This window comes from Plectropomus leopardus, chromosome 7 (genome assembly GCF_026936395.1).
Source record: "Plectropomus leopardus strain MGB_pleo_1.0 chromosome 7, ASM2693639v1, whole genome shotgun sequence".
Taxonomy (NCBI): Eukaryota; Metazoa; Chordata; class Actinopteri; order Perciformes; family Serranidae; genus Plectropomus; species Plectropomus leopardus.
In genome coordinates, this window is record NC_142182.1 from 36868255 (window position 1) to 36894582 (window position 26328).

Here is a 26328-nt window from a genome sequence, read left to right on the forward strand (position 1 = left end):
GGAGAGAAAGGAGGAAAGATCCAGACAACATACAGATAAGTTTTAGCCATGATGGAGAGGTTTGAGTATGGACACATTGTACAGTGACTGAACTTGCTCTCACCTTACGTAAGGCAGCAAAAGCAGGGCCAAAAGATGCGTGTGTGCTGGTGCGATCTTTGATCCATGTGGGAAGTTTCGAGAGCGTAGCAGGACGAGAGTAACGTCTGTCACACAGCACGATGGAGGAATAGTCTCCACGATGACGGATAGCTCTTCCTTTGGGCAGATGAAGTCAGATACATATAAATACTGATCATACTATCTTTTTTTGTTCATGTTCTGATCTTTTTTCTTGTCTGTTGTCATGAATATTGCATGGTTACCTATGCTTTGATTGACGGCCTTCATGCAGAGGTTTTCTATGAGAGCTTGGCCGGGACTCCTCCCTCCACTGTGAGGCTAATCACAAAAACAAAACTGTGATGAGCTCCAGGATTTCACTGGCTAGTTTTGGCATTGTTGCAAAAAACATTTTGCAGTGAAAAAACTGTTGACCACAGCTTTCGTGCAGAACATCAGAGAATTGCCTTGCACAGTCTAACACAGCATTTTTGCTGGTGTTTGTGTTTCTCCTCTGCATCTTCACCACCAGAACTAAGGAGACTTTAGCGATGTTTTGCAGGGGACTGCTATGATCAACAAACTACAATTAAATTTGCATTGACTGAACAAAATTGCAAGGTTGCACAGAATTCAGAGGTTGGGCGAATTTGCATGAATCCTTTAAAACCTGAGCAAATTGGCAGATCTCTATCAAAAACATGGAAAGAAGGCAATGAGCAAATCAAGAAAAAATCCCCCCAAAAATTGCAAAAAATCAATCAGGAAGTAAAGAAAATTACCCCAAAAATAAAAAGGGAAAGAAAATCAAAACAAAACAAAAAAACAACTGAAACAAAACAAATGATCTGAAATAAAGTGCTTCAATTAAAGTATAGTTTTATAAGTCTGTAAAATGATTTTAACTGTGATAATATTGTATTATTATTATTATTATTATTATGGTAATTATAAAATAGTTTTCTGGACATTTTTCCCTAGCTTTTAAAAAATTATTTTCTAAATCATTCATGTCTTGTAATTTGAGGACCTTTCTTGCCAAGTTGCTCAGTACCCTTTTCCTAGTGTTTTAAAGAAGAAATCAAACCAATTTGCTGGGTCCAAAGGTTTAAAAACCTGTAAAAGGTGTCTCAATGCAGTACAAGAAAAGTGATGCTGATCCAAGGTTCAAAGGGTTAATTGTTGCACTCAGGACATCACAACATCCTGGAGCGGCCAACAGTTAGTGCAGAGTCTCACCAGGTGTTTGTCCAGATAGGACATCTTTTCCTGCAGCTCTGGAGATTTGATGTTGGGATACGGCATTCCCACCATCACCACACACCTGTCATCACATGAGCACAGAACAGAGCATTTAGCATCATTGTGCTTTATACAGAATGCATCTGCTGGCTGTGGATGTGCAAATTACACACCTGCCCAGGTCATCGGAGAAATTGATGCCCTCACTCATCTTTCCTCCGACCACAGAGAACAGCAATGCTCCTGTGAGCCCGCTAACATCCACAGTACACCTCTGACAAAAGTTAAGAGGCATGCAGACAGTACCATGTGAGTGTCAGTTGTAGAGGCTATCGGTCAGAGTAAACATTTTATCCATGCTGGTGATGAGGGCTGATGTTTGAGCAGCGACAGTGTTACCTGGATACAGCGGGAGAACTCACTCAGCACCTGCTCAACCTGGTTGGCTTTCTTGGGCTCCTGGAAGATCTGAGACAGAAATGTGAATGTTTAGAGACTGTCCGGAAAATTCACCTTGACAACAATTCCCAAAAAATATTATGTCACCCTTGAGTTAAAGGGAAAGTTCAGATTTTTTTTTTAAGTGAGCTACCTATTCTTAGTTTATTAGAGGTGGCACACATGCTGTCTTTTAACACCTGGAAATTGCAAGGTCGGGCGCTGGGGGCGACTATCCCCTCTATGCCAGCTTTCATGAGCACAGAGGCAGGATGCGTCTGAGGTTAATAAGCGACCATTTTACCAGAAATCCTGAGTGCAGAGCTGAGCTTCTTCCAGCTGTTTCCTAAGTGTGTACTGGTTAAAAAACAGAGTCTGTGGGGGAGATGTAAAGCTCAGGTTATCTCTGCATTAAAATGATCAAGAAGAAAAGAGAGGAGAGATATCTGCTGGGTGTGATTGGTTGTACCTCATCACAGGACATGTGGTGCAGGCTGCAGTGTTCAAAAAGTTAAACTCTTTTGATCTCAATGTGCAGCCGTAGTGCTCTGGAAAATAGCCACTCAGGAACATTTACACGTCACAACAGCGTCAGTGTGGTTTATGTGGAAACAATAGAAATGAGCACACAAAAAAACGCATGTGTGCAGTCTCTCAACCGGCAGTAGATGGTGATCTACATCTCCCAGTTAGGAGAAACAGGCAGGAGCACCACCACACAAGCTAAGCTATGTACTGCTGTGGACAGGCACAGCCGCAAAACTTATTTTAGCCACCTCAAAAAATCAGTTTAAGTGTACGCTACATCTAAAATATTTCCACCACCTGAACTTGCAGCAGACAGTCCCAAAAACAGTAATGTAACCACACAGGACACAAGAGCTGCTGCTCTTTCTGTTGTCTTGATCGCTTAGTTTTGTGTGTAATTGTATGACTTTGGTGAATCAAAACAAATTCTTTAAAACACAAAAGTTATACAATAAAACACAAACTGAGGCAGTGGTAGACCAGCAGCTTCTGTGTTCTATATGGTATATTTACTGTTTTTGTCAAAGTGTGGCTTTAAAGAGAGCACAGAGGACAGCTTTGACTGCCATCTACTGTTTGTAATACACTGACTGTGGTTAACCACCTCATACAACTCCACTTCAAAAATCCAAACTGTCCCTTGACAAAGGCGGCTTTCTGGGGTGACGTACCTTCTTCTTGTTAGCCAGACGAGTCAATGCACCGCTGGCTTCCCAGTGAGAGATGATCCGCCTCGAGTACTCGTAAGAAGGGAAGAAGCACACGACGCCACCTGGGACCACGTTACAAATGTTGGAGAGAATGCGTCCTGTCTCGTCCATCTGTCAACAGGTACACGTTTGCAGCAGTGCTGGTGTACACAATGCAGCTGCACTGAATCAATGTCATGAAATAGTTTGTGTGCATGTGTGTGTGTGTTACCATGCGTAGAGAGTCTCTATTTTGGAAAGTGAAATCCAGTTCCTGACCGGAGGGGCCACTGCACAACACGAGGGGAAGAATGTTCTCGGGAGGAATTACATGACCTATTGGAAAGGGTTACCGTTATTTTATTGATTTAAATATAAAACAAACATATCACATACTTTTACATGATCAAATAAAATTATTTTTCCATATACAATACAATTCTTACAGCAAATAACATGTATTGGCATGCATCATAAATAAAATGAAATAAGTTTTTAATTAAGTAAAAATTAAGATCATTTGAGAGTTGTGTTCAAATTTCACACAGATCTGGTGAGTCTGAGGACAATAGGAACATGTCCTGTCACAGTTATCCTTGCCAAAATTGTTGTGATTCATGAAATCCCAATAATGATCAAAATTTTCATAAAAAAAGTTAGGTGGAGGAGTGCTACCTCACATACATAGGTATCAAACCCAAGTGACCAAAAATGAACAAAAAAAAGAACGGAGAGGTTTGACTTATTTCTTTTGTCAACAAGTCAAAACCAGAAAATTTCAAGGCACACTATTTTGCTGAAGTTAAAAGCCTTTAATAAATGCGCTTGACACCTTTGTGTTTCAAATTACAGTCTTCATCGGGGCATGCCCATTAATTAAAGGCTTTAACTTTTGCAAAACAGTGCAACTGTGCAAGTGTTTTCCAGGTGGCTTCCCAGTTCAATAAGCAAAAAATACAACTTGTGCAATGACAGACAGCCAATGTAATATTCAACTGATCCTTAGAACAGTGTCCACTGATTGTGGATGGCTATTAATTCTTAGTTTAGGTAATATGATGGTATCAAGTTTATCCTCTTTTCTGTCACATATACAAACCGTCACCTCCAGCACTCAAACCAGGTATGATTTCACAACATAATTCTTACTTCTTGTCAATCTTTGTGCACAACTCAACGGAAAAATTAGCACTTAAACTAAAAATCTGTCGTTATTTGAGCTTTTGTCAAGTGATATCCCCGCACACAGAAATATTGATGAACACGTCACTAAGAGAGAGAGAGTGCATCACAAAAGCACAAAAAGATGAACTCTACAAAGTAAAAAAGAAAATGGGCCACTCACCACAGGAAAACTCAGTGATGCGCTCCTCTCCCACTCCAGCAGGAAACAGTAGCTCTTGTTTGAAGTCGGAAACCTACATATCACATCTTTCAGAATTATAATACACTCAAACAGCAAAAGTTTATTTTTAGTGGATTGAAAATAACGTACAGGTTGCATGGTTCCTCCTGCGATGATGACTGCTCTGCACTGCTGCAGCACCTGGGCAAAGTGGACCGCCGGGTTCAACAGCAGGAACTTCACACTGCTCTCTGACAAGTTGCCTGGACACAAAGCAGTGTGTGTGTGTGTGTGTGTGTGTGTGGGGTGTGGGGTGGGGGGCGAGGGGTGGGGGGCATCACACTTAGATTATGTTGGTGTTGTGCTTTTCAATCAGTACCTTGTCTGTGCACCACCACTCTGCCATCGGTATTGCTGTTGGTGAGAGCCAAGAAGAAACTTTCCAGCTGCATCATGGGAGATGCAGACAGCACTTTCTCTGCCTCTGACCCCTGCTGGTCTGCTGTGGAATCTGCACACATGGAAGCACGAAGGAAAGATGGATCATGAACAACTGCCACAACTACCATAGAAATGCTACATCGTTCAGTGTCTGTTGATTGCAAAATGCTGAAAAGTGTTTTCTTGTGCTGCGATCAGACACCTTTCACAAGCATTTAAGCCTTTGAAATGTGCGCAAAGTGGTTTGATTTCTTTCAGAAACATGGGAATAAAGGCAGCAGGCAACTTGGCAAGACTTAGTAAAAGTTTATGAAAAACTGCTGAGAGAGAGAAAGAGAATCACTGGAAAATTAATTAAAAAAAACATTTTTTGTTTATTAATATATTATTTTAACACTTTACTGTCTATTTTATATACTTTTATTTTTTGTGCAAATTTTCAGGTAATTGTCATGGTTTTTTTTTTAAATTTTTATCATTTTTTGCTCTTTTGGGGTCATTTCTTAAGTTGGTCATTGCCATCTTTCCATTTCCATTCATTTTCCATACATGATATCTATTCAGCAGAAAAAAAACTGTGCACATTTGTATAATGAACTGTCACATCTCTTCTTGTTAAACTTAAAATATACATTTATTTAGAGACAAGTGAATTTCAACACATCTCACTCTATAGTTCCGCAGGACAGCCAATTCTCTATTAATTCATTCTCGTGACTGAAAAGGATCCCGTTTCTTTCAGTAAATGATTTCATGTTGCTACTGTAATGCATCACAACTGCAATGATGATATCCATGTCTAAAATCTGTTAGCTGCCACGAGCAGCTCTGTAGCCTGCTCTGTTGGTTGGTCACTCCACACAATTTCCCCCACCTTAAATGCACAGATGCATGCACATACATATCTGCAGTTATTGGGACTCAGGCTTGTTAATATGTGGGTGAGATCAAAACCCTTCTGACCTGACGCAGTACTCTGGCTGCTCTGCAGGGTTTGAAGGTAGCGGTTTAGGCCTTCTGTGCGTCGGTTCTCCTTGTTGGAGCTGCTCTGAGCGTGCAGGCTCACACCCGATCCTGCGTACTTCTCCACAAAGCCACCCAGCTGCAGAGAGAAGAAACATGGCATCCATTTGATTTTACAGCAGATCACCATTAATATAGGCATAAATCAATACATACTTATTAAAAACTTACTTTTCGGCTGATCATGCTCTTCTCAAAGTATCTCTGTAACTATTGTGAAAATGACAAAGAATCAGACCCTGCGGTGTGAGGATACATTTTTAACAGCATTATAACATTTTTAACAACCTTAAACAAGTTGATATTGTCAATCTGAGCCTTGAAGAGGAAGTTGTTGATAGTGAGCATTTCAGTTCCTAAAAGATAAAGAAACAAGACTGGTTAACAATTTTTGCATAGATTTGTATAAGCATATGTTTAAGAGTGTACCATTCACTGACCTGTTAGTGTAGCCTGGCTCTGCGGATTCTGCCCCACCTTACCTGCAAGGAGAACATTTATACTATAACTAAAAGTGTCCAGCAGTTTCTCTTCTACTCATGTTGCAGATTGGCAATAATCAATGATCAAAAACTAATTTTAGCCTAAACTCAGTCACCTCCCAGTGCCCGCACAAGCCCCTCAATCACAAAGAGAATCTGTTTGATGTACATCAGGTTCTTTGCCTTAAGTCTGCTCCTGATGGTGCAGAAACATAAACATGAAGAGTCAGAAAGGAAAAACAATCATTAGTTTGTCAATGAGTTCATCGTGTGAAGCTTTTCACTCACTTATAGCGGTCGGCATACTGGGTGAGCTGGGAGTGAGCACGGCAAAGCTGCAGAGGATTCACATTTTAGCACACTGTAGAAAACGTCATTTTAAGCTATATTTTATACATGATGTGTTACACGCATGTTACCTGCGCTCCAGTGAGCTCTGCGCTGTGTATGCAGGAGAGCGTGTCACTAAGATTGTGAGCTTCATCGATGATCACCACCTGTGAAAATATATACATACAAAAGAAAAAACATTTCAGCCGTCAGCAATATGAAATATCAGTTCCACTTCATGTTGTTGAAACTGATGAAAGTATCAGGGTTTCTACAGGTAAAAATAAGTTAGAGTTAAGATTTTTTTAATACAATTTGAATGAAATTTAAGTCCATATCTGCAATGGCAATACACACCAAAAGTAACAATAGTTACAGTTATAATAAAAATAATAATTTTTATTTATATAGCACCTTTTATACATACAATGCAGCTCAAAGTGCATGACACTGCGAGAGTGCTAAAAGTTAAAACCTAACAATATACAGAAATATATATATATATATATATATATATATATTTGAAAATATTAAAATATATAAAATAAAATAAAACAAAATAATTATTACACAGCCCTTGGACACTATAACTTTGAAAATAAGTTGCAGACAGACCAGAGGTGGAGAACAAATAAAAGAAATATAAATATAAAAGATATATTAAACAACAAATGTCAAAACAATAAAAATGCATAAAAGCATAAAACAAGTTACCACTACCAAAATATGCGATAAAATTGAAAAGAGGGTGGAATTATTAAAAGCAAGAGCAAAAGTAATGAATGTACCAAGTAAAGACATTGATGTCAATTCAAAATTAACAGAAAGGTAAAATGATGCAAGGGAAGATTTGTGCTTACTCCTCTAAGCACAGGCTGGCCAGCCTTTGTTTCATGCTGCAGACTCACTGTGTGATCTAAATGTGTAAAGGTGGTGAAAAGGTCCGCATTCACCAATCTGTGTGCAGAAATGTTCTCACTCTGGTTATTCTAGTTTTGTTCTTACCACCATGCATATGTTTGTGAATCAGAACCATCCTAAACTGACAGCTGAGTGCCGCTCTTTGCAATCAGAATTCTACAACGCCCCCATTTCTCTATAAAGGTCATGTGTTCACCTCAGAGTTTAATATGGAGAAAGCATGAATACGAATGATCTGAGGCACTTCTAAATTTAATTGTAAAGAACAGACAAATATAGGAAAGAATACAACTGTTGGATGATTGATGAATCCAAGATTTGTGCATAAACATTTACAGCTTAAGCACAGAGTTGTGTGTATTCACTGTTTGTGAATTAGGCCCATTAAGTGCATAAAGGTGTTTGTTGACGCCTGAAGAGCCACCACTGGACATGCCATCTTACACTTGTAAATGTGTATTCAAGACAATGTAAAAGTTTTTAAGGAGCTGTGGCTACCCTGAGGGTAATAGAATTATCAGGAACCCAAACAGTGTCAAATAGCCCACAATCATCATGTAAGAAATATTATTATTACTACTTGTGAAAATGGTGTTTTTAACGTTACTTGGGCATGTCAAACACTGACCAAAGATGGAAACAAAGAGAACGTCTCATTCTACCTGCCCCTGCAGCTGGACCCCTGCTGCCTTCCTTGTAGCTTCATGAAGCAACATCTGATACGGCAACACCACCAGCTGTGCACACACAAGAAACATAACAATAAAACTTCACTCTGCTTTAAGGTATTGATGAAATCAACAATACTTTAAAGAAATTTAGGAGAAACTCTCTGAAGTAACGAGACACAGGAAAGGATGAAGTAAGTACAAAGATGAGTGCTACCTGGGCAGGGGCGACGGCGAGGCGTGTGGTGTAATAAGGACATGCATGTGTCTCTCTGCCCAGTTTCAGCATCTGCTCAATATCATGGACTGTCCCCAGAATGTCGTCCCTCATCTGCTGCATTGCTGAAGCTTTATAATAAGGACACACACTCTTTGATGGGCCTCGCTTCCGTTTTACGCCCTCTTCATGATGCGGCTTCTCTAGAAAATTGGAAGCAAAACTGGTCTTTAATTGTTGAGTTTTAAGACAGCTCTCATGATATCTTTTTGTATTAGAAATATTCACAGTTCTACAATGGCAATTCTGTTTGATTCTGATTTGTTTTGTGTTGTTTGTCCCATGTTGTCATAGCTGATTATCTTAAATTAGGACACTCCAGATAAAGCTTTCTCACATTTCAAAAAAGCTTTCCTGGTTTAAATAAAGATAAAATACATTTTGAGAAATTGCAAATCTCTGGCAAGCTTGAAGTTGCCTGGAAATGTTCTTCTGTATGATCTGTAGTTTCAGAGCGTGTGTGTGTGTGTGTGTGTGTGTGTGTGTGTGTGTGTGTGTGTGTGTGTGTGTGTGAGAGTGCGTGCGTGCGTGCGTGCGTGCGTGCGTGCGTGCGTGTGTAGGGGGGTCTCACCATGTTTGTTTTTCTGCATCTCCATGCAGCGGTCGTTAATGCGCTGGATGCTGTTCAGGCGATGCACCTCCTCGTTGATACACAGATTCTGGAGAGTACACAGTTTGATGTTTACTGGGCCAAATATCGTCAGACGTCATGGTAACCACTCATCTTTTATTAACTGAATATCAGTAACACTTCCTGTTTGATGTCAAGCTTTGTGTGGGGTGGATAAAAAATGTAAATAATGTGCTGTGTTTGAACACCCTGTATTTAAGCATTCTAATTAAAATCTGTAGCCATTTTTTGTAATTATCCTTAAATAAGAGAAATTCAACAATAAAGGTTAAAGTCATAGTAGAAATTGTGGAATTTGTTCAATTGAAAACAGTCTCTATATGTCTATCTAAACAAATACTGACATCAAAATTCATTCATCGGGTACTCATGCCCATCCCTACTATATGAATATTCACAATAGATTAGACTGATCCAAATATTCTAAAATCTGACCATTGCACTGCTAGTCTTTGTGTATACATCTGTGTAGTTAAGTAAACTGGTGTGTAACATTATCAGCTATCATTCAGTGCCATGTCCTTCATTCTTTTACTGATCTTTTACTAACACATGGGTGCTGGAGTCTGCTGGTCTTTTTAGGAGAATATTAATCTGGGCTATAGTGTCAGAGGGAATTGGCCTGTGGTTGGTCATTTTACATGATAATGAAAGATGGGTGGTATTTTCCTTTTTGGGGTTAAGCTTTCTGAATCTGCTCTTTTTGGGAAAGGTCAGTGACCTTATGTAAGCAGTGGAGAACCAATCCTGTAAGATGTCTGCATTGTGCTGTGACTATAAATAACCCTGGACCCCTGACTCACTCTCTCCTGAGAGAGAACGGAGGACATTCAGACATATCTCTGAAAATATACTACAATATCATCACATGCTTTGTGTTTTTATTTCCTGAGTGCCGAGTGTCTGCAGGTAATATGTGTGTGTGTGTGTGTGTGTGTGTGTGTGTGTGTGTGTGTGTGTGTGTATACCTGCCGTGAGCCAAGTGTCACCAGACTGATGTCCTTGCTGAAGGGGCTTTTTTGAACCTCATGGACAAACTGGGCCAGCTGGGAGTGAGTGCGACTGCAGTAGTAAATCTAAGAACATGCACAGGTATACAGGCTCACTGCAGGGAATGTGTGGCCCTCAGTATGTTCTTTGTATCAGCTCATCCTTACAGTTACAATGGAACATGTCTCTCTCACACACCTTAGTAACATGTTCTTCAACCAGGTCATCGTCTGTGTCGTCCTCAGTGCCACAAAATCTGAGAAAAAAAATGCCCTGCTGTTATTGGTGTGATGTTACATGTGATTCGACCAGTGACCAATCAGCGGCTGCCCTCACCTGCTCCTGGTCTTTGACTCATCATCGCTCTCATATTCTGCAATGATGAGCTCCTCATCCTCTTGATCTGCTTGTGTCTCTGTTTGTTCCTCTTTGCTGAGCTGGAGCAGCTTGAATGCCTCTTCATCTTCACAGCTCTACAGACACATACACAAGCATTCATGGCGTCAGGTGTAGCGATGTGACTTACAGCGATTGTAATTTGGATCAAATTTCCTTCAAAAACATGAAGAGAAGGTGATGAGCTACGTAACGGCCAAAAATTAGCAAGAAATAAGTTAAAAGTTACAAGAAAATGACCTGAAAATAAGCAAAAAATAAAATAAGATTTAAAAAAAAGAAAATTTGAAAATAGAGACATTTTAAAAATACAGAAGTATAGTTTTTTTCTGTAACAGAAATAAATATATAACTGCAATAATTATATAACAGAGGGATTAAAAAACAGATTTTAAGGTCATTTGCTGTCACCTTTTTTTAACAAATTTCTCACAATTTGAGGGACGTTTCTTGCTAAATTTTTTATTGCCTTTTTTGCTCTGTTTTTTTTAAGAAATCAAACCAATTTGCTCTGGTTTTAAAGAGTTAAAACGTTTGTGACAGGCATCTGAATGCTGCACGATAGAACGGATGTCAGTCCAGGTTTGGAAGGGTTAAAATGCCACTGTGCAAGTTGACTTACTTTTCTTTTCATTGCGTACTTGAGCTGAACGTTGTTTCTGATCATTTCTAATCGCTCCGCCCTCTTCTTTCTTTTCAATTCTTCCTCCTGATGCACAGGAAAAAAACCCCACACACAATAATCTGAAAAAACTGAGCAGGTGAGAAGCTAAACCACAGAGATCCATGCCACGGTCACACCTGAAAGGCACGGACACTTTCCTTCAAAAAACAAAATCCAGGAAATCTGAGAAAATGAGCCATTAACACTGATTTTGACACTTCCTGGATTTTTTTTTCTTTTTTGTACTTCTACCTTCCTCATCAAAGAGCAGTGATCAGGCTGACCATCAGAGCAGTGCTTCATTCTTGCACTTCGACCTGTTGTGATTCTTACCTTCAGCTTTGACACTAAATCGCGCTCTGCCTTTTTTTGAACAAAATCAGTGATCCAGTCGGGCTCTGCTGAGGAGCTGCTGCTGGAGGACGGAGCAGTGGATGTGGAGAGCGCTGCTTCTCCTTTATGCAGCAGCACGGCGGCCTCTTGTCTCCTCTTCTCCTCATAGTCTGTGAGCCAGCTCAGCGCTCCACATATCAGACTCAGAGACTTGCCCTGGGTTAAAGGACGCACATGTAAAGAAAACAAAACAAAACAAACTCACATGAAATTATGGATAAAATCAAAGGGCTTCTGCTTTTATATCTGGTATATTCATGCACACATGCACACCGTTCCAGTTGGACTCTCAAAGATTCCAACTTTGCCCTGGTCCAGTGCACTGTACAGGGCCTGCATGAACTGCTCCTGGATGTGATAGGGCTGGTAGGGAAATGGAAATTGGGCTCTTCTATTCTCCATGCTGGTGAATCTCACTGGAAGATGACAGGGGTTAATAAGATTAAACATTTCAGTTCAGATAGGGCGACCATGCAAATATGAAGCATTACAATATGTTATTTCAATGGCTCGGTAAACTTAAGTCAATAACTGTGAACATGACCCGCTCTCTCTGAAAGCCATACACCAGAGAGGGAAGTCTCCAACTTGTGATGTCATCAGGTATGAAGTCTGGAGCTGCTTCACAGACAGTGAAAGAGAGCCTCATTTTATGGACTCAAATGAGCTTTATTCAGCTCCACACTTTATACCCCGTGACAGTGACTGTCATTTTGCAAAATGACAGGAGGCCAGGGGCCGGTCGCAGCAGCCCCATCCATGTGTCTAGGATTTTGGAACACTTTTGTGAATTTTAGGATGTTTCTGAGACTTTAGGATGTTTGAAGGATTTTTGGATATTTCAAGGATTTCAGGACATTTCAAGGAATTTAGGACAATTCTATTAATTAAGGAGATTTCAAGGATTTTGGGCTGTTTCTGGGATTTCAGGACATTTCTAGGATAAGAGGACGTTTCTAGAATTTTAGGACATCTCACTCTATTTTGATGATGTTTCATGCACTCTGGCACCGTATGTATACTAAAAGTACAAAAATAATTCCCATTGTGAATCACTTTATTTTTCTTATGAATTAGAAAATGGTTGGGGGGAACCCAGTACAACATCGGGGGGGGGCAACATTTGGCCCGCGGGCCAGAAGTTGAGTATCACTGCCCTATGACAAAACAAATGTGACTTTTAGCACTCAAGTTTTGGGATTTGGGAGAGAGCTGTGCTTTTAACTCATATTTTGTGGGCTGTCTCAGACCATAGTGACAACATATATGGGCGCATTCCCCCTCTGATCCAGTGAAGAGCTCAGCAGCAGTGTTTAGACTGGCTCGCATTAGCAACAGGCCTTACTTTCTGATAGTGATGCTGTGTCTAACATGGAGCACACAGACATGAGCCTTTTGTGCAGATCAATCTCATCAAAGTCACTACGAATTGCTTTTTGAGTTTCCCTCATTAAAATTACCTCAGTTTACCCACAATTCAACACATCTGCCAATGTAAGAGCTTTCCACTTTGACTGGATGTCAAGAAGCTAATATTTGATGTTGTCACTGCGACACGTAGTTCGGTAAAGTTGGAAAGATATTCACAGATTCGGACTTCCGGCATCAATAACTCATCAGTGATACGTTGTCAAAACATGAACGAGGCCTCTTTCCCATCGTTGTAAGGTAGACAATGTGCTACAAGCCCAGTTTTATCAAAAGTAGCTGTCTTTCAAGCTGCAGAAATAACATTGGCGTCAATGAGCAGCCGGCGGTGAGACGAGTGGATAGGGACCGTCTGCAAATTGCAAAACCGCTACAGCAGCGAAGAGAAACACTGCACAGATATTCAATAACTTCAGTCTTATGCACTGTAGTGTCACCAAAATCACTGCAGCCTTCAACTGGCTCCTGTTGATCATACTACAGCACTTGTATAAATATAATAAATAAATTATATATATATATATATATATATATATAATTTTAAGAAACTTTATAATAAAATGCAATAACTTCACCTTTATGCACTGCAGAAGAATTAAACTCTGTCCAACCATCATCTGAGCCTTGTTGATCATACTACAACACTTGGTTTGATATTAAAAACATTTTTTCATAATTTTAAGAATTTTTATTAATAATAAAATTCAATAACTCCACTTTTATGTACTGTAGTGTCACCAAATTTACTGCAGTCATCGACTGGATGCTGCTGATCATACTACAACTCTTGGTTTGATTTTTTTTTTTTTAAATCATAATTTAATGGAATTTTTATTAATAATAAAATTCAATAACTCCACTTTTATGCACTGTAGTGTCACCAAATTTACTGCAGCCATCAACTGGATGCTGCTGGTCATACTACAACACTTGGTTTGATATGTTTTTTAAAAAATCATGACGACAGCCCAATTACCAAACAAAGATACGCCTTGGTATTGTGTGATGTGCAGCAGCCATAGCTGAAGAGGCTGTAGGCAAGATAGGCTCTTATGATCAACAGGAGCCGGTTGATAGTTGGACAAAGTTTCAATTTTCTACAGTACACAAGAGGGAAGTTATTGAATTTTATTATTAATATAAATTCTTTAAAATTATGTTGTTGTTTTTGTTTTATATATCAAAGTGTTGTAGTATGATCAGCAGGAGCAAGTTGATGGTTGGACAGAGTTTAATTCTTCTACAGTATGTAAAAGTGAAGTTATATGAATGTATTATTAATAAAAAATCATACAGTACACAAGAGTGGAGTTATTACATTTTATTACAAATAAAAATTCCATAAAATTATGATTTAAAAAAAAATATCAAACCAAGAGTTGTAGTATGATCAGCAGCAGCCAGTTGATGGCTGTAGTGATTTTGGTGACACTACAGTGCATAAAAGTGGAGTTATTGAATTTTATTATTAATAAAAATTCCATAAAATTATGATTTTTTAAATAAATATCAAACCAAGAGTTGTAGTATGATCAGTAGCATCCAGTTGATGGCTGCAGTAAATTTGGTGACACTACAGTGCATAAAAGTGGAGTTATTGAATTTTATTATTAATAAAAATTCCATAAAATTATGATTTTTTACATAAATATCAAACCAAGAGTTGTAGTATGATCAGCAGCATCCAGTTGATGGCTGCAGTAAATTTGGTGACACTACAGTGCATAAAAGTGGAGTTATTGAATTTTATTATTAATAAAAATTCATAAAATTATGATTTTTTTAAAAAAATATCAAACCAAGAGTTGTAGTATGATCAGCAGCATCCAGTTGATGGCTGCAGTAAATTTGGTGACACTACAGTGCATAAAAGTGGAGTTATTGAATTTTATTATTAATAAAAATTCCATAAAATTATGATTTTTTAAATAAATATCAAACCAAGAGTTGTAGTATGATCAGCAGCAGCCAGTTGATGGCTGCAGTAAATTTGGTGACACTACAGTGCATAAGACTGAAGTTATTGAATATCTGTGTAGTGTTTCTCTTCGCTGCTGTAGCGGTTTTGCAATTTGCAGACGGTCCCTATCCACTCGTCTCACCGCCGGCTGCTCATTGACACCAATGTTATTTCTGCAGCTTGAAAGACAGCTACTTTTGATAAAACTGGGCTTGTAGCACATTGTCTACCTTACAACGATGGGAAAGAGGCCTCGTTCATGTTTTGACAACGTATCACTAATGAGTTATTGATGCCGGAAGTCCGAATCTGTGAATATCTTTCCAACTTTACCGAACTGCGACCACGTTAAGTTGTCTTGAAACTAAATCGTTATCGCAATCTTTCTCTCGAGCATACATCCCCATACACTCCCTTTATTGACTAAAGTAATACTGGTGATCGCGATCTTAACAGAATTGTTATATGAACGCTGTATAACAGCTACTTACCCGCAGATATCCTTGAGACGTGAGGTTTTACTTTGTTTTTTTCGTTCAACTCCCGCGCCACCAGAGAGCAGAGGGGAGGGAGTATGAACGAATTTGACCAATAGGGAGCAAGATACACCAAAGGGTGCATGTTTTACTGTGATACAGTGCTTGCGTGGTCGGGACTACGACTAGTATGGTAAATTTTGTGCATTAATGCAGAACTATTTAGTTATTACAGAGTATTTTTTTTACCGAATTCAGTATTAACTATCTTCGTTATGGCTTACTACAGCTTTAAAGTGTGTCCTTGCGCTACTCTTTGTGGGTGCACCGCCTTTACGGAAGATTCGTATGAATATATCGAGCGCCACTAACAGGGGTTCATCCCCTGGTTCCTCCTGAGTGTCTGGAAAATTCTCTGCCCTTCTTAAAGCGCCTGTCAGCTGCTAGGCTGCAAGACAACGTGTACCTGAAGTGATTTAACACAACGCACACATTCTGCTTGGATAGTATTCCCGGTGTATAACGACAGCAGTACGGCTAGCCGAGGGGTGACGCTTGTTTTATTTACAGTAGCGTCCATAAGTAAGTAAGGCTACCAATATAGCTGTAACAGACGTTGGTTAGCTAGCTAACGTTAGCGGTAGTCAGGTTGTCTCTTGCTGCACTTGGCGTGGGTTGAGAAGTACGCTAGTTAGCTTTAGCCACCACTACTATTAGCCAGTGTAATTGTGGTGCAGGTCAGAGGAGCAGAGTGGTGTAATCTGCTTTATGACAATGACTGCAGAAGAGCAGACAAGTGAAGGACAACACACAATTCCAATGGAAGGAGAGGACATCACACCAAAGAAAGACGGGGGGGTTTTAAAGGCAAGTGATTTTGTTTTGGTGGTGTATATTAATCCAGCTAGCTGAGTGGTTAGCTGCCTGCTGGTTGTTTACTTATAGGTTAGGCTAACGTTAGCTATTGTTAGCTAGGCTATCGCGTGCACTGTCAATAAAAGCAGCTTATGCTAGCTACAGTGTTGACAACATCGTAATTATTATATTTCCCTGCCATTGCTTTCATAGCTAACTTCTTTTCAAGGCTAGTTTGGCATCGCCTGATCAAATTGGAAATAATGAGTATCTGGCAAAGCCAATAAAACATGAGCCAGCCGATTCGTGAGGTTCCCATGCTGTGCCAGGGTGTCAACAACAAGAATAAATAGCCATTTCAGCCGTCCACATTTCTATAGGGCGCTGCTGCTGCTGCTGCTGCTTCTTTTTCTCTCGCTTAATTGGCGGATCACAAACAACATAGACGTGCATAATACCACCTACTGTGTAACAGTGTGTAATATCACAACAATTAACTTTACTTACTAAATTCTTCCTATCTAGTGTTTTTTTAGAATGTTAATAGTGGCTTCCTGGTTACTCTTACCCCCTCTACACCTCTTCCTTCCCAGTATTCCCATCAAACTCCACTCCCTCCCCGCCTCTCGGACTCTAGAAGGCTCCAGAAACCTGGAGAGATACTAAATGTTAAAGCTATTAATGCTGATGGGGCCGCACAGGGGTTTAACGTTACACTTGATCCACAAGGTTATGGCAGCCTTACTCATTTCAGTCCAAACTACAAGACTGCAGGGGGTTTATACAGGACACATGTGTGAAGCTGGCTTTGCATGTCTGATAAGATTTTTTGGGGGTTGTTTTTTTTTTAATTTCTGTATTTATGTTAACAAGTACAATGAAGTGTGATAAACTTTAGAGACACTCTTTATTTTTTTTTTGTCCCCCACCCATTGCCAATGGTTCCACACAACATCTCTACAAATGCAATTTCAAATTAAACAAGTAAATAAATAGATAAGATAATAAGTAAGTAACATAAGGTAGAATAAACAAAAACAATACAACAAAATGTATATGTACATACACTTACGCATAAAAGGACAAATAAATAAAAATCAGTGCTTCTTTTTTTACATGGTGTTTAAGTCCTTGATTAAACTTGCCAAACAATAGTATTTGTAAACATAGATGTTGAAAATATATGTTTTGACAAGTATTGATAGAGTGTGCTATCTGTGGTCGATGCATACATTAGTCCTGTGGTGTCTTTATGACATTACTTTTTTAAATCCTCCAATGTTTTTTGATTAATTCTCCTCTTGCTGTCTGTTTTTCCAGGTGGTGAAAAGGGAAGGCACGGGCACAGAGCTGCCTATGACCGGTGATAAAGTGTTTGTACATTATGTGGGCACACTTCTGGATGGTACTCATTTCGACTCAAGCAGAGACAGAGGAGAGAAGTTTTCCTTTGAGTTGGGCAAAGGTTGGTCTCATATCTAGTAATCTCTATAAATGGATATCTGCACATGTATGCAGACACCAGACCAACAGCAGATGGGCTCTTTTATTGCATATCTGGCAGAGACATCAACACTCCTTTGTCATAGTTGCACAGCTAGTGTTGGTAATTAGTCTTCTTTATGTTTAGGGCAAGTAATAAAGGCGTGGGACATCGGCATAGCCACAATGAAAACAGGAGAGTTGTGCCAGCTCATCTGTAAGCCAGAGTATGCGTATGGATCTGCAGGCAGTCCACCCAAGATTCCCCCCAATGCCTCCCTTGTTTTTGAGGTAAGCGTTACTTATATCAAGTTACTTCGATCACAAGTTTATACTTCAAACCAGGGATGTCAAACATATGGCCTGGGGTTCAGAACCAGGCCTGCCAAATAGTCCAGTCTAGCCCATTGGATGACTGTGCACACCTAATATAGATGCACAGGTGAAGAGGTGCCGATAAATTAAACAATCAGTACATTTACATCATCTTAGAAAGAGTCAAATTATTGTGTTAGTCTAACTAAAACTTGATGTTTAAAATATGCGTAAACACGTTAGTCCGACTGAAACTGGAGCAAATTGAATTTCTGGAAATTGGACTAACACACCCAGATATGCGACTGGAAGTCGAGCTATTCCGTCATGTTAACACCTCAGTCCGACTTAAACTTGAACTGGTGTTCTGCATGTGCTCCTTGTTGCTGCACTGGCCTCCCTTTGTGGTTAGGGGATAGGGACTGTCACTTATGAGAGGGGAAGCGGTGCTGCGAAACAGGTATTACAGGCATTTAGAAAAAAGGAAAGCATTGAGGAGGGACTTGTGTTATTAATTTTGGCTTAGGTGAGGGGCATACAACTTTAAAAAGTAGGATTTTATATTTGTTTCAAATGAAAAAATCCCATCCCAGCCACCCCCCCTCCTCTGAAAAATAAAGTACAGTCCCACAACACCGGCACAGAAGCTAAGCGATGTCCTGCTGTGGATGCAGCAAAACATATTTTAGCCACCCTCCCCCCACCGCCCCAACAGGTGTTTTTGATAAAACAGCCTCAAATCCCCTTTGGTAAGGGGTGTCTGACAGCAAAGTGGAGCCGTGAAAATATTTTGAATATAGTGTACACTTAAACTGATATTGATTTTTTTAGGTGGCTTAAAACTTATCAATGGAGGCAGACTTTGCTCAGTCCTGTTTGATTATATATACTTTACGCAGCATCCCTAAGTTATTGTAAGTAAACAGTTATGATTGTGATTCAGTCTATAGCATAAAACGGGGCATATCTCCACTTGTCGTGAAGGAGTCGGACATGCTTCATCAATAAATGGATTGTCTCCCGCTGCTTGTATACTGGGGCAAGGACAGCCGTCCAATTAAATGGCCTAGTCGAGCAATAACTGTAGCTCCATTAAACTGTACATGGAAACGCACTGAGTGAGAAGCCTGCTCTATGTAACATGCTGCTTCAGAGGCTTTTCACCCCACTTTACAAAAAGGCAGACTCATGTGCTGCAAAACTGAGGCAGTGGGAATGGAGTCATTCTCCTATATTTAGTAGGTTTACCCATTTTTGGAAAAACCCGGGTGCATGGGCTAATGTTGGTGGGATAGAGGTATAAGAGAAGAAACCATTGAAAAGTTTTCAAATACCTCTGTTACTGCTGGTGTCTACTGTTTACCTGTTTTAATGTTTTTTATTATGCAGTGGCTTTACTGGTTTGGCTCACTTGAGATCAGATTGAGCTGTATGTCGCCTTTGAACTGAAATGAGTTTGACCTGCTTTAAATCATTTTTTTCTGGTTTGTGGTTGAAAACTATATTAATTTACACTTCTACACACTCTCAGGTGGAACTGTTTGATTTTCATGGCGAGGACATCACTGAAGATGAAGATGGAGGAATCATCCGTCGCATTATTACTAAAGGGCAGGGATACTCAAAGCCTAATGAAGGAGCTTCTGTTGACGGTAACACAGCCAGACACAGCTATTTGTTTGCTAATACATTTTGTTTGAATACAAGCCAAGTATACAACAGATTTTAAAAAGTGCAGGTACAACACCTTGTAGCATACATGGTGTAGAACTGGGCCACTTGTACTGTTCACATCACAAGCACTGAGACGCACGATCAAATTTTTACTGCAAACATTAACTTTTAACAGTTATAAAACATGACTCAAACTTGTACAAACTGTTGTAGTACCATCAGACTGCATTTCAAGGTTTGTATTACATCCCCTACTTCTATCTCTGCACTGCTCGTAGCTAAAAGCCAACACCAGCAGTGCTCCTTTTGGTACATTGCATGTAGAGATAAAAGATGCTGTTGTATTGAATTATAAAATAAGTTTTAAAACAAATGGTGGCCTTCCTGTCAATGTGCATACAGATTCCTGCACAACAGGCAAAAGGTGTTCTTTTTAAAGCTCATTTTTTCCCCTCTCAAGCTCATTGAGGGCTCAAATTTTACTCTACTTCAGATTTGAACTTTTACTAGGTTTACATCAACTATGCATGATCATGGGATTACTTTATATTTGTAGTGCTGATATGTTGACCTTGCTGTGATACATTTACATAATAACAGGAAACAAGCATCCTTAACAAGCAAAAGAGTCAAAGTGACAGTTGAACTTGCAACACTTGTCCACAGTTGCTACGGTCTGTCTATTGCATTCTTATCATTTAGTGGCTAAATCAAGAGTCTGATTTTTAGCCCAAACTAACCACAGAATTTCTCCACTTCTTTCAGTTACTGTGGAGGGTACCTGTGAGGGCCGTGCATTTGATGAGAGAGAACTGAAGTTTGAGATTGGAGACGGAGAGAGCCTTGGCTTCCCAGTGGGAGTGGAGAAAGCCATCATGGCTATGGAGCAGGGAGAGGAGGCAGTCTTCAACATTAAGCCTAAGTATGAACACTTGCTAAGATGCCCAATTTTGCAATTTTTAATTTTTTTTAAATTAAACTGCAACAGATTCTAAAGCATTTATCCACCACATTTGAAATAACAAATAAGTGTCTCTGATTTGTAGATATGGCTTTGGGAATACAGGCAGTGCAAAGTATAACATCCCTGGCGGAGCAACACTGCAATACAAAATCAAACTGACAGCCTTCGAGAAGGTAAACAGATCTTGCTGCTGTGTTGCAAACACAACTTGGTTTTAGTTGGCCAATTATATGTCAGTTGTGTACAGCAACGTTTTCCCTTCCACAAAGTGATTCATGTGCATTTTATTTTCTTAAGGCCAAGGAATCGTGGGAGATGAATACAGCAGAGAAGCTGGAACAGAGCAGCATTGTCAAAGTGAAGGGAACACAGTATTTTAAGGTGTGCAGTGGGGAATATACAAAGTACATAGCTATAAAGTGAATTTTAAAGACTTTCATGTTTTCTGACACACTGATTTCATATGCTTCAGGAGGGAAAATACAAGCAGGCGGCAGTGCAGTACAAAAGGATTGTGTCATGGCTGGAGCGTGAAACGGGTTTGTCAGAGGAGGACGATAAGAAGGCAAAATCACTGCGGCTGGCTGCACATCTCAACTTGGCCATGTGCTCCCTGAAACTACAAGAGCCAAACCAAGCCCTAGAAAATTGTGACAAGGTATTTACTACGTAATGTTTACTGAACTTGCCGTACTAGTCTGTTTCAGGTTTGTCAAAGTGTGAAGCTGTACTTCTTTTTATCAATAGAATAGGGAACACTATAATACCACCACTACTACTACTACTACTACTGCTGCTGCTACTACTATTACTACCACTGCTACTACTACTAACAATAATACTTCTATTTATGTAGCACCTTTAAAAACTGTTTACAAAGTGCTTTGGCAAATAAGGCAAAGCAGGAGCAAGAAAGGTTTCTTGCAGGGGCAACTTAAGAGCCAAACAATGATGCTGAATTAAAACCAGACAAAATATATTGTAGAATTAAACAAGAAAGAAATAATTATAAAGAAATACCAATAACAACCCATACCAATAAGAGTAAGTACATTCAAAGAATATTAGCAGTAAACACAGAAACACAATAAAGACAGAATAAAAGACTAAATGAAAAGACAAACTCCAATAGATTAAATTAAAACAGATGAAATAGATTAATTAAAATTTTATACCTGAAGTGTCTGCTCCATACAGAAGCAGCTGACTTGCAGCACAGAGTAGCTAGAGCGAGATTTCCTCCTTTACATAAGGAGAGATGACCCAACAAGACGATTTTGAAGGATTTAGTATGAGGTGCAAAACTGTCCGCTTAGGCAGTATGTTGGATTTAAATCCAATGCTAATACGGGGACTGGTAATGATAATGAGGAAATATGAGTTGGTTACATGGCTAAGTTAGAGGCATGCAGCATATTGGCTGCAGCGCTTCATCTAACTGCTCGCAGTGGCTGCTCCTTATGTTCCATTACTTTCTGCAATATTTCAAACTGATGCACTATCAACAAATGTTCAAAATGACTGCTTTCTTGTTGTGCAGGTGCATTTTTGATAAGCTACAGTGACAGTGCTAAATCTCTCTGACAAACACTTTGCATTTCCTGGGATTTTTTCATAGCAAAAGTAAGTTTGTATTTGGCCAGGGAAAGGCTTTTGTTTGCTTGCTTGGTTTACATCAGCGGCAACTTCATGTCGCACTCTAGAGATATTGAGCATCATCGTTGAATAAAACATCCAGTGTTTTCATTGAAACTGGTGTTGTCATGAGTTTAACCAGTGGGAAAATGTCCTCACCGCGGCATCCCTGTTGTTTAAATATTTGATTTTTCATGATTTATTCAGTATTTAGCAGGTTAGAGAGTTTTGGTTTTAGTTTTTTATACCTTTATGTTGAGTTTAGCTTGTACAAACATCTGTTATATGGTAGTTTGCTTTATCTTAAATACTGTAAACATTTTTGCTGTTCTCTGTTCATAATTAAAGGCTCTGGAGTTGGATGCATCTAATGAGAAGGCGCTGTTCCGAAGGGGCGAGGCACTGTTTGGTATGAAGGAGTTTGAGAGGGCAAGAGACGACTTCCAGCAGGTCGTTCATCTGTATCCTGCCAACAAGGCTGCAAAGAGCCAGGTATGTGTCTTAAAGGATCATTCCAACAACTTTGAAGCTGGCTCTTATTTCCTTAGATCTTGCCATTATGAGAAGTTTGTTTCATATTCCAAAAAAAGCTTAAAGCCTCTGGAAACGTGGCTCTGACTGTGGCTGTGTTCATAAATCTGATGCTCTGCACTAAAATGAGAGAGCTGTTGTTTGAAGCAACAGAACGTTCTGTTTGTCCATGAATTAAGCAACTGTTAAGTTCATCACACATTCACTCTGTTTTTCGCTTTGCTGCCCCGTCTCCTCAGACAGAGCACCCAGAGTGAGCTCTGAAACTCCCAGACAGCACTGCTCTGGATAACCCACCGGTCCAGTTTGTGCCAGAGTGCACTTGAGCACTCAGAGTGGGTGCTTCTGAACGCACCCTATTGAAAGGAGCATTGAGGGATTTTAGTTTGACCTGTTAATGAAGTATCAAATGATCGCTGACTTTATTTTTGATCAGCTTTATCCATATTATGAGGTATGGATCGGGGATCGGGGAACCACACCCAAATCAAGCCAGCATCAGGAAATTGGGAAAAAACTAAAATAACAGTATTTCATCTTTAGATTGAGGCTAATGTCTAATCATTTTTTGTGCTTTTCATTATGCATGTAAGTGTTAAAGTTTTTGTTGATTTGGGTTACCAGAGGCTTTAAAAGAAATAAAGCGTGGCCTTGTTTGTTGTGAGACCTGGCTATAATAAATGTGCTATTTTATACCTCTTTTTCACTATTAGCCCCTGTTCTTGAACTGGTTCCCTTCAGGAATCTTGTAACCTTGGTTCTGTCAAGCAAACCAGCAAGCATTTCAACCAATTTTGAGCGAAACCATCATAACCAAGGATGTGTCATCAACAGAGGGTATTGCACAATGAAGTTAACACTAGTAAAAAAAATCACGGGTTACATTGATCACCTGCAACTTTTGTTCTGTTATTACTGATATTTCTTTTCACCCCCCAAACAAGCATAAATCTACTTTAAATGATGCCACTGCATGCTTTTTTGTTCTGAGCATTTTCTCACTTGACCTCTCCTTCCTCTCTTTGCAACCTGTTGAATATGACACGCCCACTGATGCTGCAGATCACATGTCAGGTCAAAGAAAACCTGCTGGTTTTTTGGCTCCAGCTGAGAACCCAGTTTCCAGGTTCTGAACCAATTAATTTTTGTTAGAAAGGCTTTGAATGGTTCAGAATTATGTGCGGTAGAATGGGGTATTAAGTGTATTATTGTAACTAGTGTCAGCTCATTGGGCAAATACACTGTGCTGCTGCGTTCATTTGCTGGTTGCGGAACTGCCAATCTTAATTACAGAGTAAGTGTGTAAAAATGCCCAAGTGGGAACTACCTCTCAATATTGCTCAAGTCAAATTAGTCACAGAAAAATGATAAATCTGGTCAGAGTGCATTTATTGTGTTGAGTTATATTGTATCATTTCTTCTGGCTGTATGTGTGCCATATCTGAAAATGTGGTTGTCTGACCTCTCCTTCATTATATTCTACCAGGTGAGTCTTTGTCAGAAACGTATCAAGGAGCAGCATGAGAAGGACAAACGCATCTACGCAAACATGTTCCAGAAATTTGCAGAGAGGGATTCAAAGGTGAATGATTGTTTCTTATTTTTCTTTTTTTAAAATAGATTTTTAATTCTTTCTCCACATTCCCACAGACATTTCAGAATAAAAAAACAGAAAAAAGTTAAAATGACAATAATTACAGGAACTAAAATAAAGAGAAAATAGAAAGTGAAGGAGGGAAAAAAACACCATCTATACTAAAAAAGGCAGATACATTAACAGAGATGACCGGGTTATATTTTCTAAAAACAGCCACAAGAGGGTGGGATTAGCTTTTCAAGTGTGCCAGTGTGACTGACAGAAAACTGGGAAAAAAACCTGCTGCTTTTGACTTTTTTGTTCTCTCCTCATGAACAGAAAGAAGCAGAGAAGGTAAAGAGTGAGAGCAAGGAGAATGGCGATGAGGAGATGGATGTTGACAATGGGGAAAAGGAAACAGCGGGTGAAGCGAAGGCGTAGATGAAGATGTGACCGCTACAGTTCATCTGTACTTGAGACTTTTGTAACTTCAGCCATTTGTGTTTAAGGTGTGACTTTGTGTATGTTTGTGTGAGAATGACCGTGTCAATGACAGATAGGACTTCGGGAGCATCTTACTCTTTGCTGGCTTTCTTTGTGTCGGGGCTTTTTTGCTGCGGCAGCTATCTGTGGGGGTGGGGCTTCCCTAGCTGATGGCGCTGTGGGACACGGTTCTGATAAATGAATTGTGTGCCACAACAGCACCGTCTAAACCCCCTAAACCCACAGCTTTGAACTGCATGTGTTATCACAGTGTTTTGGGTAGGAAAAATGTGCAGCCAAGTGTTCCGTGCAGAATTTCACCCATCAAGGGCTAGACCATTCACCTTGCACTACCCTCTGCCCTCTACCCCTCCTCATGTCCTGTGCTTTCCATCTTACACTCCTCTCATGGGCCTACTGATCAATTCCTGGAGTTGTGATGGTTGTGTGCATAGATATGATGTGTCTGAACATTAGAGTGCCTGTGTCCCAAAGTAAGTATGTAGCAGCACTGTGGAGAAATAAGACGTTAGCCAGGAATAGCTGTTGAATTTCATATTTCTCTCTCAGTCTAAAGACGGAGCTCCCCTCTAGCCCCCAGAAGGCAGGACTGTTCATTTTTACTTTGGAATTTTTGACTTTGTACTTTCTCTTTGTTTTTTTTTGTCAAGTGTCGTTCTTGTGACTTCTGTAATGTTCTCAAAATGATGAATACAACCAACCACTTAACTGGAATATGTGCATTTTAAAGCAGCTAGAACGTACATGAATTAGCTTCTCCTGAACACACTCAAGTAATGAACAGTCAAGTCTTAGTCTTAATTTACTGTAAAAGTCCATGTGTGAACGTGTGCATATCCGGCTCCTCGCAGTCAGGCTGTTAAAGACGGTACGCCAGAAGATGTAAGCCTTGGTCATCGTCAGTCAGCAGCACTTGTAGAGCGGGGCAGAGACTGAACTGGGGGGCTAATTTAAAACAGGGGTGTGGGTGGTGTGTTGAGTTTATCTTTGTCTTTTGGAAGGGTCACTGCTTGGTCTGCCCTGACAGAAAGATATAATAAACAATAGCTACAACTTGATTGTTTGTGATTTTCTTGACTCTAACATCTTCTCCTTACTATATCCACTTAAAAAGGAGCACGTTTCTCCCCTGTCCTGTCAAATGCTTATAAATCAAATATGTTGAGCTAGAGCAGGACAATCTATTGATATATTAATTTGAGACAATGGGCCTCATGCAGTAACAATTTTCTTAAAGTTCTCATATCTTCTCTTAATTTTCTGGTTAGAGAAAATATTAAAGAGATCAACTCCAGATGCACCAAATGTTGTTAACCAGCCAAATTTGCTCTTACCAAGGTGTGGGTGCAATGATGCATCCCACTTGAT

At 39.7% G+C, this 26328-nt stretch overlaps 2 protein-coding genes across 2 annotated transcripts in view; one reads left to right on the plus strand and one right to left on the minus strand.

Annotated features, from left to right (window-relative positions):
• Positions 1-15731, minus strand: part of ddx11 (DEAD/H (Asp-Glu-Ala-Asp/His) box helicase 11) — a 16539-nt gene extending 808 nt beyond the window's left edge. Inside the window, exons 1-27 of the mRNA XM_042495813.2 lie at positions 15440-15731; positions 11834-11976; positions 11501-11716; positions 11126-11212; positions 10444-10580; positions 10306-10363; positions 10086-10193; positions 9058-9145; positions 8427-8629; positions 8204-8278; positions 6710-6787; positions 6579-6625; positions 6407-6486; positions 6249-6290; positions 6097-6164; positions 5980-6018; positions 5749-5887; positions 4724-4855; positions 4495-4607; positions 4345-4417; positions 3232-3335; positions 2982-3131; positions 1744-1812; positions 1518-1618; positions 1342-1426; positions 366-441; positions 104-258 (exon numbers count right to left, since the gene is read on the minus strand). Of these exons, the coding sequence (XP_042351747.2) occupies positions 104-258; positions 366-441; positions 1342-1426; positions 1518-1618; positions 1744-1812; positions 2982-3131; positions 3232-3335; positions 4345-4417; positions 4495-4607; positions 4724-4855; positions 5749-5887; positions 5980-6018; positions 6097-6164; positions 6249-6290; positions 6407-6486; positions 6579-6625; positions 6710-6787; positions 8204-8278; positions 8427-8629; positions 9058-9145; positions 10086-10193; positions 10306-10363; positions 10444-10580; positions 11126-11212; positions 11501-11716; positions 11834-11976; positions 15440-15569 (2796 nt within the window). The 5' untranslated portion in view covers positions 15570-15731. The remainder of the gene's footprint in view (positions 1-103; positions 259-365; positions 442-1341; positions 1427-1517; positions 1619-1743; positions 1813-2981; positions 3132-3231; positions 3336-4344; positions 4418-4494; positions 4608-4723; positions 4856-5748; positions 5888-5979; positions 6019-6096; positions 6165-6248; positions 6291-6406; positions 6487-6578; positions 6626-6709; positions 6788-8203; positions 8279-8426; positions 8630-9057; positions 9146-10085; positions 10194-10305; positions 10364-10443; positions 10581-11125; positions 11213-11500; positions 11717-11833; positions 11977-15439) is intronic.
• A 23-nt stretch (positions 15732-15754) lies between these two features.
• fkbp4 (FKBP prolyl isomerase 4) lies at positions 15755-26018 on the plus strand. The gene is made up of 11 exons (XM_042496293.2): positions 15755-16291; positions 17600-17744; positions 17910-18052; positions 19608-19728; positions 20516-20672; positions 20797-20887; positions 21012-21095; positions 21187-21372; positions 22698-22841; positions 24367-24462; positions 24796-26018. The coding sequence occupies exons 1-11, from the start codon at positions 16193-16195 to the stop codon at positions 24895-24897; spliced, it is 1368 nt and encodes a 455-aa protein (XP_042352227.1). The 5' UTR covers positions 15755-16192; the 3' UTR covers positions 24898-26018.
• The last annotated feature ends 310 nt before the right edge of the window (positions 26019-26328 follow it).

Bases quoted from the DNA above. Each gene is read 5' to 3' on its own strand.
- fkbp4 (XM_042496293.2), top strand. From the start codon at position 16,193: ATGACAATGACTGCAGAAGAGCAGACAAGTGAAGGACAACACACAATT. The intron at 19,729-20,515 runs GTAACACAGCCA...CACTTCTTTCAG, and splicing joins TGAAGGAGCTTCTGTTGACG to TTACTGTGGAGGGTACCTGT. The intron at 20,888-21,011 runs GTAAACAGATCT...TATTTTCTTAAG, and splicing joins AACTGACAGCCTTCGAGAAG to GCCAAGGAATCGTGGGAGAT.